The 12,976-nt window shown below is 53.8% G+C and overlaps 1 protein-coding gene across 6 annotated transcripts in view; it reads right to left on the bottom strand.

The window, feature by feature from the left end:
• The window catches only part of SLC39A11 (solute carrier family 39 member 11), a 116,855-nt gene that overhangs the window by 16,593 nt on the left and 87,286 nt on the right, over nucleotides 1-12,976 (bottom strand). For all 6 annotated transcript variants that reach the window (XM_082326882.1, XM_082326886.1, XM_082326887.1 and 3 more), the window contains exon 7: nucleotides 8,437-8,506. In XM_082326882.1, the coding sequence (XP_082183008.1) occupies nucleotides 8,437-8,506 (70 nt within the window). The remainder of the gene's footprint in view (nucleotides 1-8,436; nucleotides 8,507-12,976) is intronic.

The following is a 12,976-nucleotide window of genomic DNA, read 5'->3' as shown; positions in this document are numbered from 1 at the left end:
GATCTATTCATGAGCAAGAGACAGAGATTGCATGTGTGCGAATGAGAGAAAAACCCAGTGTGTCTTCTGCTGTCTCTCAGACCACAATGATTTCCATTCATTCAAAGAAAACACAGTATAAAATTTTTGCCTGGTTTCAATCTCCGTACATTAATCAAGCTTTTTTTTTTTTTTTTTCCAGCCTGAGAGACACAGCGTGGGAGGCACAGGCTGTCCCATGAAATAATATTTTCCAAGCCATAGTCAAAGTCTGCCTGTCAACTCGAAGCCTCTTTTCTGTCTGTTTTACCAAAGCTGGACAGGAAACAATCTGTGGGCACAACAGATCAAAACAAGGCCAGCATTCCCAGCAAAAGGGCCGATGAATGGGAACCATTGTGCTGCAGTGGAGGAAACATCACCATCATCATTGGGGGGGGGGAAAAACCCAACTATCTGTTTACATCGCTGCCACACTCACACCCACTCTCCCGCTGCCCTAAATAGGAGCTTTCATTCAGGAGATAGCCAGGGCAGGTGGGCTGCTGGTGGGAGCCCCGCTGCCATGATACCATGGTCCGTCAGCACCAAAACCGCTTTGCAAGTTGAGCCGTGCTGGGGAAGGGCAAGCCCAAGTTAAACATTACACCCACAAAAACGCACACTTTTCCCCTTCCTTGCATCTGCGGCGAGCAGGGCTCAGGCCCCGGACAAAACATTACCTGCAGCTTGCAGAAGAGGATGCAACAAACTCTTTGGTGGGATTTGATTGCCCCAGTGCTGCTGAAGGGGAGAAGGAATCCATCCCTGCCCCGAGGAGCTTGGGGTTTAAGTCAGAAAAGCTCCGGGGTGCAGGTCCACCTCACCCAGGAGGGCCCCTGCCCTGGCAGTGCTGTGCCCAGGAAAAGAGGGTGCTGGAGGGGTTCCCCTGCCACCCGCTCACCCTCCGACTGCTACGGCTGCTGAAGGGGATCCATGTGAACCCCGAGAATCGCTCCCCAGCCACGCAGGGAAAGCTGCCATCAGCACCGGGAACACAGCCCCCACCACTCCCTCTGCTTTAAACCAGAGGCAGCACCCGACAGCCCGCGGCCCCCCACCCCGAACGGACTCAGCTTCATCCAAAGGCAGAGGTTTGCCAAAAATTTGCCTCCACCATTTTTAACCTCTCTAAATTATTTGCATCCGTGGTATCCTATGAGGACCCGGTGCCCAGACCACCCAAGGCTTAACAAAACATTTCACTTTATTTTTCAGACTTTTAGTCCTTTATATATATCATCTGCTCAAAGTAATTTACGGCATTTCACTCGATATTGGTTTCACTTATTTGAACATTCTCTCGCATCTGAAAGAGCAGCCCTCTGCTAGGCGTTTTGCCAGCAAAAAAGCCACATTTGGGAGTTCCATCAGCTCCAGGGCTTGCCCTACAGCGGTGCGAGACCACGCACCAGCCCCAAATCCGCCACGAACAGGCTAATAGGAACATGGATGTTACCACCTAGTGTCAGACGGGAGAGGAGCAGCGACCAGGGATGGGGACAGCTCGGCCGCAGCTCTTGATCTGCAGAAACCGCCGGCGTCGGACTGCGAGCCCAGCGACTGCAAGTCATCCCGACGCCTCTGCTTTCCTGGCCATCAGTAGGGACACGAGCTTTCTACCCCTGTAACAGGGATGGATTTAAAAATAAAAATGCACGATACGCTTTTGGGGAGGAAGAGTGCAGAAAAAGCCCATCTCTGTTTTATTCTGTCTTTTCAGCTCGAGTTGGACTTGCACATATTTCTTGCCTGCAACCAGCCAAGTTATTCACTGTAACAGTCGGGTCCACACTGTCCTAATTCATCTCCTATTTTTGATGGAAGAAGCAGCTCTGCCCCATCCATGTCAAGAGCACAGGGAAGGTGCCCAGAGCAGCCGGCACAGAGACAAGCCAGCAACAAAAATGCAGAACATAACAGATAGGTGGGGATGGGGCATCGGGCTCGGCTGTTCAAACCATCGCATAGGGAGGTATTTAGTGAAACAAGCACAGCAAACGTACGCCAAAGGAGATGAATGGTTTTTCAGACAAGGCAGGAGTCACTCGGCATCCCAGCACAGTTAGCCTGGTGCTGTGGGAATCCCACGGCAAAGCCGACAGGCTGTGGGCGCACCCGCGTGGGCAGGAGCTCCGGCCCCAGCACTGACTGAAATTAAAATTAAATGATCCCTCTGCCAAACCTAGACCTCACCAGTTACCCAGGACCTCAAAACACTGCCACAGCTGAAATTATCTTTTTTTTTATATTTTATTTTCTGGCACATACTGTCCCTTGTGACCGGGCTTAGCCTCATGCTGTGACAAAGGCTGCTTTCTTACAGAGTTAACGCTGCAGCAAACCATGGCCCCGCGGCTCCTGTGCTGTGTCCTGTGAGAGCAGACAGCAGCTCCGGTCCCCGGGGACCCCCGCTCCCCCGGGACCCCCATCCTCGGAGGATGCTCTGTCCCTGCAGATCGCCCGGGGCTGCAGCCAGGCACCGTGGTGCTCACATCCTCTCCGTCACGGGGAGGAAGCCTGAACCAAACCCCAAAGGACCGAGAGATGGACAGTGAGGGCAGGGGAGCTGGAGGGGGGAGAAGAAAGGGCAACTGGGCAAAGAGCACAGTTTGCAACATGTGCTTACAAACATCCTAGCAAAAAGCGCACTGGCGATCCTGTTTCCAGCATCTCCCAGTAGCTATGGGCTTGATTTTCCAGCCTTAATAATAAGCGTTTATCAAATTTTTAAAATTATACACACAAACAACATTAAAATAATAAATACTGAGGCTGCAAAATGAAACACTTGGAGGTTACCCCCACGCAGACGCCATACACTACACGTAGCAAGGAGATGGGGGAGGAGAGCCCCCGCGCACCCGCGCTCGAGGGGGAACCGGCACGCAGAGATTATTTCCACTGGAAGAGCATCCCTAGTGCACAGGCTTCACATCCCAGCGGGAAAGCAGCTTGGCCAGGGGAAAACCGTGAATATCAGCCGGTGAATCGCCCGTTGCCTGTACTGCCAGCCAGTGATGCAGTGAATACCCTAACTGCTGGAAACACGGCGCTGTGATTCCTTACAGAGGAGCAGATCGACCAGAGAGGGATTGGCAGAGAAAATCCAGACAATTCAGAGTTAATTGTGCAACAGATTCCCTCTTCCTCCCCAAATTAAGCAGCCAAGGAAGGCATCCAAGCCCAGGCACCGCTCACCGCACAGATGAGACCGGTCACACAAACTGTCCTGCTTTCACCACTCGCCCCCGTCTTTCCCCGCCGCTGCCATCCAGAGGCAAAGCCCTCGCCCTCCATCTGCCTCCTCGGGGTGGGGGGTCCGCATCCTAAAGACATTTCCAAACCTTCCTCCCGTTAAAAGCAGAATTGCTGGCACAGGGTTTTTATGGTAGTTTTCTGTTCACTCTGCAGTATAGCGCAGGTATATTCAGGAGTTCTCACAATCCTGACCGAGGAAATTAATTTTATGGTGAATTCCTCTTTGACAGAAAAAAGATCCACAGGAAGAAGCAACATTCCGTAAGAAAATGGATTTGGCTTTTGTGTGCTTGCACACAGCGCGATTACAAGCTGCCTCCTGCGTTCAGAAGGCAAACAGCACAGGGAGGAGTTGTAAGGGGCACGAAGCAGAAGCAGGCTCCCGTGTCCCCGGCACCACCGGGCTCCCCCCACGCCCGAGCATCGTGCCAAGGCACCAGCACGCTGCCAGGTGGAATGGGGAGGGGATAACCAGCCCCTTGTGCTGATTCTCAAAGGTAGAGCCTCCGATGGGGGCGAAAGAAAAAGAGAGGTCCCCAGGGACCCCACCTCCCCCTCCACTCTTGTGTTTCCAGCCAAGGCACGAGCTCCCGCCGCGTGGGCAGGGGATGCAGGAGTGGAGATGCTGCAGGGTCCTGGGTGCCAACGCAGCGGCATCGAGGTGGGTGCCGAGGGAAGGGATGTGGTCCAGAGGGGACGGCAGAGCGGGCACACGGGATCTCCTCCCTGCCAGCCCTGGACCCCAGCTCGCAGCTGCCCAGCATCGCAGGCATAACCCCCGTGGGATGAGGGGCTCAGGGTTGCCCCAGGGTTCACTGATGGGTGCTTTTGTCCTCTAAGACACAGCAGGGACTTGGGGAGAGAGCGACCACCCCGACACACGCCACTCCCCTGCACCACAGCCCCAGCGGAGGGAGATGTGCAGAGTGCGGCCAGCAGCAGGGACCTGCCCCAGCCCCTCTCTTCCTACACCCAGCCCCGGGGAAGGCACTGACAAAGTGCACCAGCATTGGACAGCCCTGCCTGCATCCCTGCCTGCACTCCTGCCCATTCTGCATCCCCAGAGCAGCCAGGGGGAGTGCAAATTCAGCCCGTCTTGACCTCAGCAGCTCCAGCCCCATCTGGTTCCTGTTAAATCAGCCACACAAGGTGGAGAGGGTTTCCTCCCCCCACGCTATAGCGTGCAAAGAAGGGGAGGTAAAACAGCTTTTTTAAGACATGGCTGCCCTTCTTTTTACCTTCCTGCCTGGAAGGCAGCCAGGAGCAGCTCATGCCTCCCCGCTCACATCTGGAGGGGACCTTCCCCTCCTGGGGCTCCCTGCGTGCCCCACACCGGGCACTGCTCCTCTGCACGCACTCGCTCGGGGTCTCACTCCTCTTCTGTCACCACGGCAGCTTTGTCCTGAGCTGCTATTTCCACAGCCCATGGGACTTTTTGATGTTTTCAGCCTTGTGAGGAACTGGGCAGGCAAACCACAGTCCCGCAGCAGGGAGGGAGGTATGCTCCACAGCAGGGAGGGATGCTCCGCAGCAGCCTGCTCCTGCCCGAGGACAAGCAGCGGCTCAGCCCCCCATGGGAAACACCCCGAAAGCAGACATTAGCTCATCCTAAGCCCTGTCTAAACTGCCATAAATCTTGCATCACCTTTCCGATAAAGGCTCGAGTGTGCTGCCCAGCTGAAGGAGCACCAATACCCACCCGCACACGAAAGTGAAGATCCAGCCCTGCTGCTGAGACCCCACCTTCCTCGGGCACAGGACCGCGTTTCGCCGGCATCCCCTGACAGGCCAAAGAAAGTGGGTTCCCCCCACGCCGCAAACCATAAATGAAACAACCGGCAAGGCGAGGGGCTGGAATCCAAGGGCGAGCCCTGGCACTGGCAGAGAGGAGCCGCAGAGGAGCGAGATCGCAGGAATGGAGGCTGCACACCCGGTGGCAGCAAAGAAACGCGGACGAGCATGGGCAGGGGCCTGGCAGGCAGCACCAAGATGCTCTGGGGAGATGCGGTGGATGGAGGAGCCCAAAGGGCCGGATCCTGCAAGCACAGAGGTAAGGGGTAGGACCGTACCAGAGCCCAGAGAGTCAGGGAATGACAGAGGTGACGCCAGCACATGCAAAGCATCAGGTGTTTTAAAAGGTGAGAATCCCACCCTGCTTCCTAATCATTCTTTTTTGGTTTTTAACCAAACCCCAAAGCGTCCCCCTGACTTGGACCATCAGCGGCGGGTCTACACGTGCAGTGCTCTGCTCACGCCACCCATGCCAGTGATTACCAACCACTGCGGCTCCCAACCAGCCCCATCTCTGCAGCACACCCAGCCCCACTGTGCTTTAAAACCCCAAAATGGTCCCTCGCCATGCTCAGCCAGGGCCGAGCTCTGCACCGGCACAGCCCCAAGCGCGTGGCTGGGGCGGGAGCCCCGCAGCACCCCTCCTGCCGCGGGCAGGCAAGCAGGCAGCGGGCAGCACCGAGAAACTTTCAAACCATGAGCACAGAGGAAAGTCCTCAGCCTAGGAAAAGCCTCACAGGATCCCTGCAGGGTATCGGGAACAGGGTGTTAACCCTCATCCAAACAAAGCTGGGGAGCATCGCTGTGCTACGTGAAAAAATCAAAGCACTCGGGACCGTGATGGACAGCAGAGGCAGGCAGGGACCCTGTTGCAACACCCACCCTTGAGCTGCTCCAGTGCACAGGGGTTCACCCGGAGAGCGTGCTTGACAGCAAACCAGGCCAGAGCAGCACCTGGCTGCTTGCAACGCCCAGACGTCACTGCTGCGGCACCGCTGCAGTTTGCAGAGCAGCTGGTGCTCTCCCCTCCTTCCTAATTGTCTCTCTGCAAACACACTGCTTCTCTGCAAAGGCCGTGGCTCTGAAAACAGCCCTTCAGGATACAGCACAGCTCTGTCTCACCAGGGCCCTACAGCAAGCCGGAGTGAATTCAGGCTCCTGCCAAGATTTCACCCCTCTAGGAGCAATGCAATCAGGCAGCGCTTCCCCAAGCAAGCCAGCATTGATTCATCAAGTCAGCAAGGAAGGTCCTCTGGTTAGCGTGGGCAAGTCACAGCCAACCCTGGAAACATCTACCAGCCACTGCAAGCATCCCCAGGCATCTGCATCCCTAGCTCGGGCTCTGAGCGCGTTGGAGCGTTCATAAATACTTTTGCACAATTCAAGGTTTGAAGGAATAAGCCTTCCTGAGAGCTCACCCCAGCTTCAGCTCAGCACTAACGTGGTTAGTCACACCCAGGGGGAAGCAGAAGCAGAATGGAGGAGGTAAACCGAGTCACGCAGCTGTTTCATTAAAACACTATTTCAAAATAATGGACACGAGGGGGATCACGACTGTCGTGCCTCCTCAGAGCTGGGGTTGGCCAAGGAGCAATTTCCCCTTCGGATGTGTCAAAAGATTTAGCTCTATTTCTCGAGTTAGCTCACATCAAGTATAATTCCACTGCTGTTTTTTAAGCCTACATAACACAAATTAGCCACCTAAAATTTTACTCTTGGATATTTCCAAATGGCTTTATGGTGGAGCGGCTACACCGAGGGATTTTTGGGCTGCCCGCAGATGACAGTGACTGACAGATTGATGGCAATGAAGTTATTTTGTCTCCTTTTGCAGCTGACTGAATTTGCATTGGTATTTTCATGGTACAGACTCCACCTTTCATCTAACATGATTAATGCTGTTGTAAATACAGAGAAAGAACCAGCTGCTTCTGGCTTCTTAGCTTCTACTGAGCAGCTGATGAAAAAAAGTCCTTTTGTTCAAGCATCTCTAGAGCCTCTGCAGACTTTATGAAGAGCCTTTTATTTCAAAAGGTTAGAGAAGCACGGGGTGTAAAGCTGGTGTATCCTGCTTTTCTCACCACAAATCTGGACGGTATCTGCTGCAATCAAAGTGCCAGCCCGTGCTGTAAGGATGGGTCCCCCATCAGCCAGGGACTTAACAGGGCATCGGGTACAGAAGGTTTTGCTCGTGTCTTTGCAGGGTCCTCGTGAGCACAGCTTGTGCCCGGCCAGAGAAAGGGCTGGACAACCAGGAGGGCTCCAAAACCAGCCCTGGGGCCCCACAGATCCTCTGGCAGGAACAAGGTGGCTGAGACATACCGGCGCTTTCACCCACGAGCTGTAAGGGCCGGGCAGGTTCTTCACAGACTGAACACACTGTGTGTCCCCAAACCACATAAAGGACGGCGTGGGTCTGGTAAACAAAGGGCGAAGAGAACATGGTGTGCCACGGGCCTCGGGTGTAAAATCCAAACAGAAAAAGAAAAGCATTTGGTAACAGCACATCGAGGAGCCTCGGCAGGAGGGTGCCGTTTGCGAGCCAGCCGCCAAGAGGTGCCAGCAGCTCTTCCAGAGCCTCGGCAGCTCCTGCGGCTCCCGCTTCACACCAGACTTCTTCACAGAATCATAGAATCTTCCTTTCTCCCACTTCTTTAGCAATGCCCCCAGTCAGCCCAGTTTCAGCTCTGCTGGGTGAGGCTGGGCATGGCGAAGCAGCGGGGTAACCAGCCGTTACCCACCCTCTATGCCCAGGTTTTGCTCCCGCTTCGTACGAAAATGCACCCGAAGCCCAAACCCACCCCAGGCAGTTTGGAGGAGCTGAATTAACCCCCATGTTCACACCAGTCCCGGAGAGAAGCACAAAAGGTTTTGCCTGGTAACGCAGGGGCAATGCTGGCACTGCCAAAACCAGAGCCAGGTGAGAGCAGCTGCTGGTGAGGCTGGAGCAGGCGAGCAGGGATGCTGGGAGCAGGCGAGCAGGGATGCTGGGAGGATTGCGAGTCTTTATTGCCACAAATGGCAGAGTCTAGTGGCCCTGTTTGGCAGGAATGGAAAACAAAGCCACTGCACACTTTCCAACAGCTCCGGCAGCTGCTCCTACCCATTGGGGATGCTGCTTTTGTGGAAAATCTCAGCATTTCTCTGTCACGGCTGCCAAGCACAACCACTAGGAAAATGCAACAGCACTAGGAATTTCTTCTGCTCCTCCTGCCCACTCTTGTGCTTCCAGACAAGTTTCAGTCAATCAACGCATCTCCAACCCCCCCAGCACAGGAGCAATCTGGGACAGACAGACAACCTCCAAGAAGCAAAGGTGTGCACAAAACCCGATGCACGCAGAGCAGAAGCGGCATTGTGGCTTACCTGGCGCTTTGGAAGGTCGCAGATGTGGATTTTCCAATAGCCCCGAATCCAACTCCTACTGCCAGACCCTCTGAAACAGGAAGGAAAACCAAAAAAGTAAGGTCAAACCCTACAACAGCCCTGAGACCATCCCTCCTCCTGCGCTCCAACAGAGCAAAGACCAGCACGAGCAGGAAAGCCGGGCTCCGGGCCGGGTCGTTACCCTTCTCATTTTAATCTAAGTGCACTTAATCTAAGCTCGATGCAAGAGCCTGCCACGCTGTCCGGGGTACTTCCCCACCATGAACTCAAACCAGCAGTTTGTCATGAAGCCAACACAGAGAAGAGAGATTTCTGTATTTATGAGTGCACTGGAGGGGAAAAGATCACAATCCCCACCAGCTGAAAAGCTATTTTAGTAAGGAGCATAGCAGTGCAAAACACCAAAGTCTGCTCAGAAGGATTCTGGCTTCGCAAACCTCTCTGCAGAGAGCCGCCTCTGCAAGGTGCAGACGAGCTGGTGCCACGGGGGCTTGCAGAAGACCCAAACACCGACTTCTCCCATAAACTCTCTGCGAGCTGCACTAAGCCGGGACCAGGCTCCCAGCAATGCCATCTCCCTGGTTTCTGGTCTCCCTGTGCCCAAATACCAGCACAATGCCTGTACAGTCACTCTCCAAAGCAGAAGGAAACCCAAACTCCACAAGAAAATTCCCACCTTGCAGATTATTTTAGCTTACAGTTAAACCCATTAACCCTAAATAAAATCAGCCGAGGAGCCTTCCCAGGAGGGCAGCGGGTGGGGGAGACCTGCGATCCGCCACTGCCTCCTCCGTGCAGCTCCTTGGGGATAACTGCTCCATCCTTCCCCGCTCCCCTCCTGCCCTTTCTCAAACTTTTCTTACTCTCCCACCACTGCCACAGCTGCCTCGTCCCTCCCAGAAAAAAAAGATCTTATTTTCAGAAAGCATCAAACCACTGCTACTTTTTTCCCTTTGTTCAAAATCCCCATTTTTGTTTTTGCAGCCTTTCTGGTATCGCTCCCCTCCCAGCAAGGTGGGGGGGGAAAACATTCAAAGAACAAAAGCAAACCTGTTTGTGTGGCTGGATGGGTTTTACAGCCTTCAAAGGAGGCAATTACCCGCTCGGCTGCCAGGGCTGCCACCAGCGGGGACAGCGGGGACTATTCAGATGAGCATTCAAACAGGTTGAAAATGTCACTGCAAGTGTTTACCTGTGTACTGGAGGATAAGGTCTCAGAAGAAGAGGACCATGTATGTGTTTGTGGTCTTCTGAATTTCCAGTTGCCTTGGAAACACACCATAAAGAGCAGCGCTAACTCGGATAATCACAGCATTTGCATCCTCGAGTCCAGGCTGAGCATGGAGAACTGACACATGCGCCAACTCCTCAGAGCCCTGATCCACGGCTTGTGCCAAGGCTCAGGATGGAGACAGGGAAAACGACAGCAGCAATCGACCCTACGTACAGGATTACGGGGCAAGGAGACTCCAAACTGTCCGTAAAATACCATGACTGGGGGATAACTCCATCTAGTAAAACAGCCAGAGGAACCGAGGCACACGGGGCACGCGCCAGACCTGGGAGGGATCACGCACTCGTGCAAAGCTCTTGTGAAAAGCTCTCACACCGCCCCAACCCCACCTGCCCGGGAGATGTGCGGGCGCCCGGGGCAGGAGCAGAGCCGTGGAGGGCTGCGATGGCCAAAGGGGCTGCACCTGCAGATGGGATGGCTTCGAAGGCCTCTGCTCCGCAGGCAGTTAAGCGGACTTTGGGAGGCAGATCTTTTTAAAGACATTTAATGGCTGTGCTCAGTACAGCTATGAGGCTCAGTACGGCTATGAGGACGTAACGAAGCTCCACACAAATGGGTCTGGCACTGCTGTTCCGAAAGATTTCTTTTTAAGCGAGACTTACCCAGAGAGCAAAATTCAAAGGACAAAAGCGTTCATTTGTGTGAATAACGAAAACAGCTTTGACAGAGGGGAAAAACCACAACGATTTCCCCGCTGCAAAACACGTCTCATGGAATAAGAAACTCAGCAGCACAATTAATGAAAGTACAAATTACATATACATGGAAACAAATTATGGGAAATTAAAATCAACAGATGGTGCGTAGTGAACTGCTTATTTGGAGAGGGAGAAGCAGGCGATGGTGGAAGCTGCAGCACGGTGGAGATGCTCACCAGCCCGGCGAGGAGGAGGTGACAGAGCAGCCTCTGGCCACGGGCTCGTCGGGTCCCCGCTTCCCACGAGAGGACACGAGAGCTGGGGCATGGCAAGTACGACCACGAATCGGCCAACGAGCTGGTGACCCCAGAGCATCCGATGGGAACTCACAGCCGAGCAAATCTGGTGTCACGTGTGATCCAGAAACAGCAGGGACCCCAGCACATCCCATGGTCACTGCTGATGCTTGGGAAGCCTCTAATCATATATAGTAGATATTATGTGACGTACTCAACCCATTGCTGTGATTTGTTTCAAATATTTCATTTAGAAAAGCCTGCCAAGATCACACAATAACTTCACCACTTCAATAATACAGGTTCAGCCTCTTTCAAAGCAGATGTCAAACCTCAAAACGACTCTGTTTTGCAGGTAAGCGAGCAGATACACCAAGATTTACATGGAAAACAAACAGATCTTTCTGCCAGTTTGCCCACACTCAAAGCTCACAGCCAGCTCAGCCCTCCGGTTGCAGCCCCTCTCCTGGCTATTCTGCACACAGTCAAATTATAAATAGCCCAAGCAATTTCTTCAGGTGGGAAAAGACACAAAAAGAGAAAGGTTAATGTTTCTATGTCAACCACTTACAGATACGCTGCACTGAAGGCTGTGCAAATGGATGACGAGGACATTAGGTCACTTAAGATGGGTACGGGAGAGCAGATCTTGGTACCCACCGAAGGCTCAGACATCAGCTTGAAAAATAAACAGCCCTGTGCGATTTCTGGTTCCTGGCACCATCACGGGCAAAGGCAAAGAGGAGGACAGGCCCGGGCAGCCCTGAACAACTGAAGGATTTGCGGTGGGCCACCACTCTGCGGAGGGCAAGGCAAAAGCCCCGCAGCTTGGGATGCGAAAGAGGGTGGAAGGCAGGCGTGCATGTCCCAGAGGAAGCAGGGTTTTTCCAAGGATTTCGGTGGCTGAAGCAGTTGTCAGCCCCTCTTGCAACCGGTGATGGAGCTGGAAGAGCTGAAGGGTCTGCACAACCCTGTTAGCTGGAGAGCTCGCATGGTGAAGGCACCAGGCTGGGGTGTTAATTCAGCTTCTCTTTGCAGAGTTGCAGAACAAAAAGAAAAATATGACCAATCTCAGCCACTGTCAAGAAAATGCTTCTATTTAACCTAAACAAAGGGATTTTGCCTCTCTTGGGGCTTCTTTGGCTTTACAATTCAAGACGCTTGATCCTGATAAGGCATTACCCGGGGATCAGACTAATCCTACGCTAACTTAAGGATCAGCTACAAGCCTCTCAGCCGGCAGCGCTTGTTGCAAAGGCACGTTGTCCTCTCTCCTTGTTTTCTGAGAAAAGAAAAAAAAGCTTCAAAACTTCAACCTGCAAAGCAATAACCGTGCTGGAAGGTCACTGCAGAGACTCCTGTTGTTAATGCCGGACGGTTACGGGATATGTTATGGCAGCCTGCTGATCGCGGTGGCGAGGGCAAAAAGTATGATATCCATGGGTCTCCTTACATACTACCTCTGGTATGCAAGAGCTGGGGAGCAAGGATCTAAACCAGGGCACCTTCATAGCACCACGGACAATCTATCAGCCCCAAAGCCAAGGGGAACCCATCTTCCCTGCTCTGGGAGCTCATACCATCTCTGGGGCCAAGCCCTGCCATCCTCCTCCACTCTCCCTTAGCTTCTGGCTGCGGCTGTGCGCAGGATCAGCTCCCTCCTCCGCAGCCTCAGAGGGCACATTCAGAGCAATGTGGATGGTAGCCATGGGCACAGCAGGAGAGGACCACATGGGAGCGGGGACAGCACGCAGGTCTAGCAAGAGCATTGCTCCGAGCCCAAAAGGCGTCTTCACAGGGAAGGCAGCCAGCCCAAAATTTGGAAAGGAAAAGCCAAGAGGGAACACCACAGCAAGGAGGAGTCGGTGCAAAGGGAAGGACCGTGGAAAGGGGAGCAGAGCAAAGCTAGATGAGCACAGTCACGTCAAGGCACCACGGGCAGGCAGAAGGTGATGGTGCGGTACGACACAACAGCCGCAGCACTGAGCAGAGCAGCCGAGGAGAGATCTACACAGAGCGTGAAAAGCTGGCAAGGAGGACGTCAGCCAAGGGAGCAAAGCAAGGGCCACGCTGCTCCCAACGCACCTCTGACACCTTCACGCTTGGCCAGAGGTCCCCAGCTCCCTCAACGCTCATCCCCCAGCATTCAAGCACAGGCGAGCAGAGGGGACTCGGATGTGTGCAGCATGTTGTTACAGCTCTGGTTTTATTTTTACTTTAATTTCACTTCAGTGCCCCACTGGCAGAGCCGCAAAACAGCACAAGTTGTTCCATCTCATTGAGCCAGGAGG

The sequence above is a fragment of the Platalea leucorodia genome (assembly GCF_965183815.1).
Source record: "Platalea leucorodia genome assembly, chromosome: 14".
Lineage (NCBI taxonomy): Eukaryota > Metazoa > Chordata > Aves > Pelecaniformes > Threskiornithidae > Platalea > Platalea leucorodia.
Note: the sequence above shows the minus strand (reverse complement) of the source record. Positions and strands in the feature narration are given on the sequence as shown.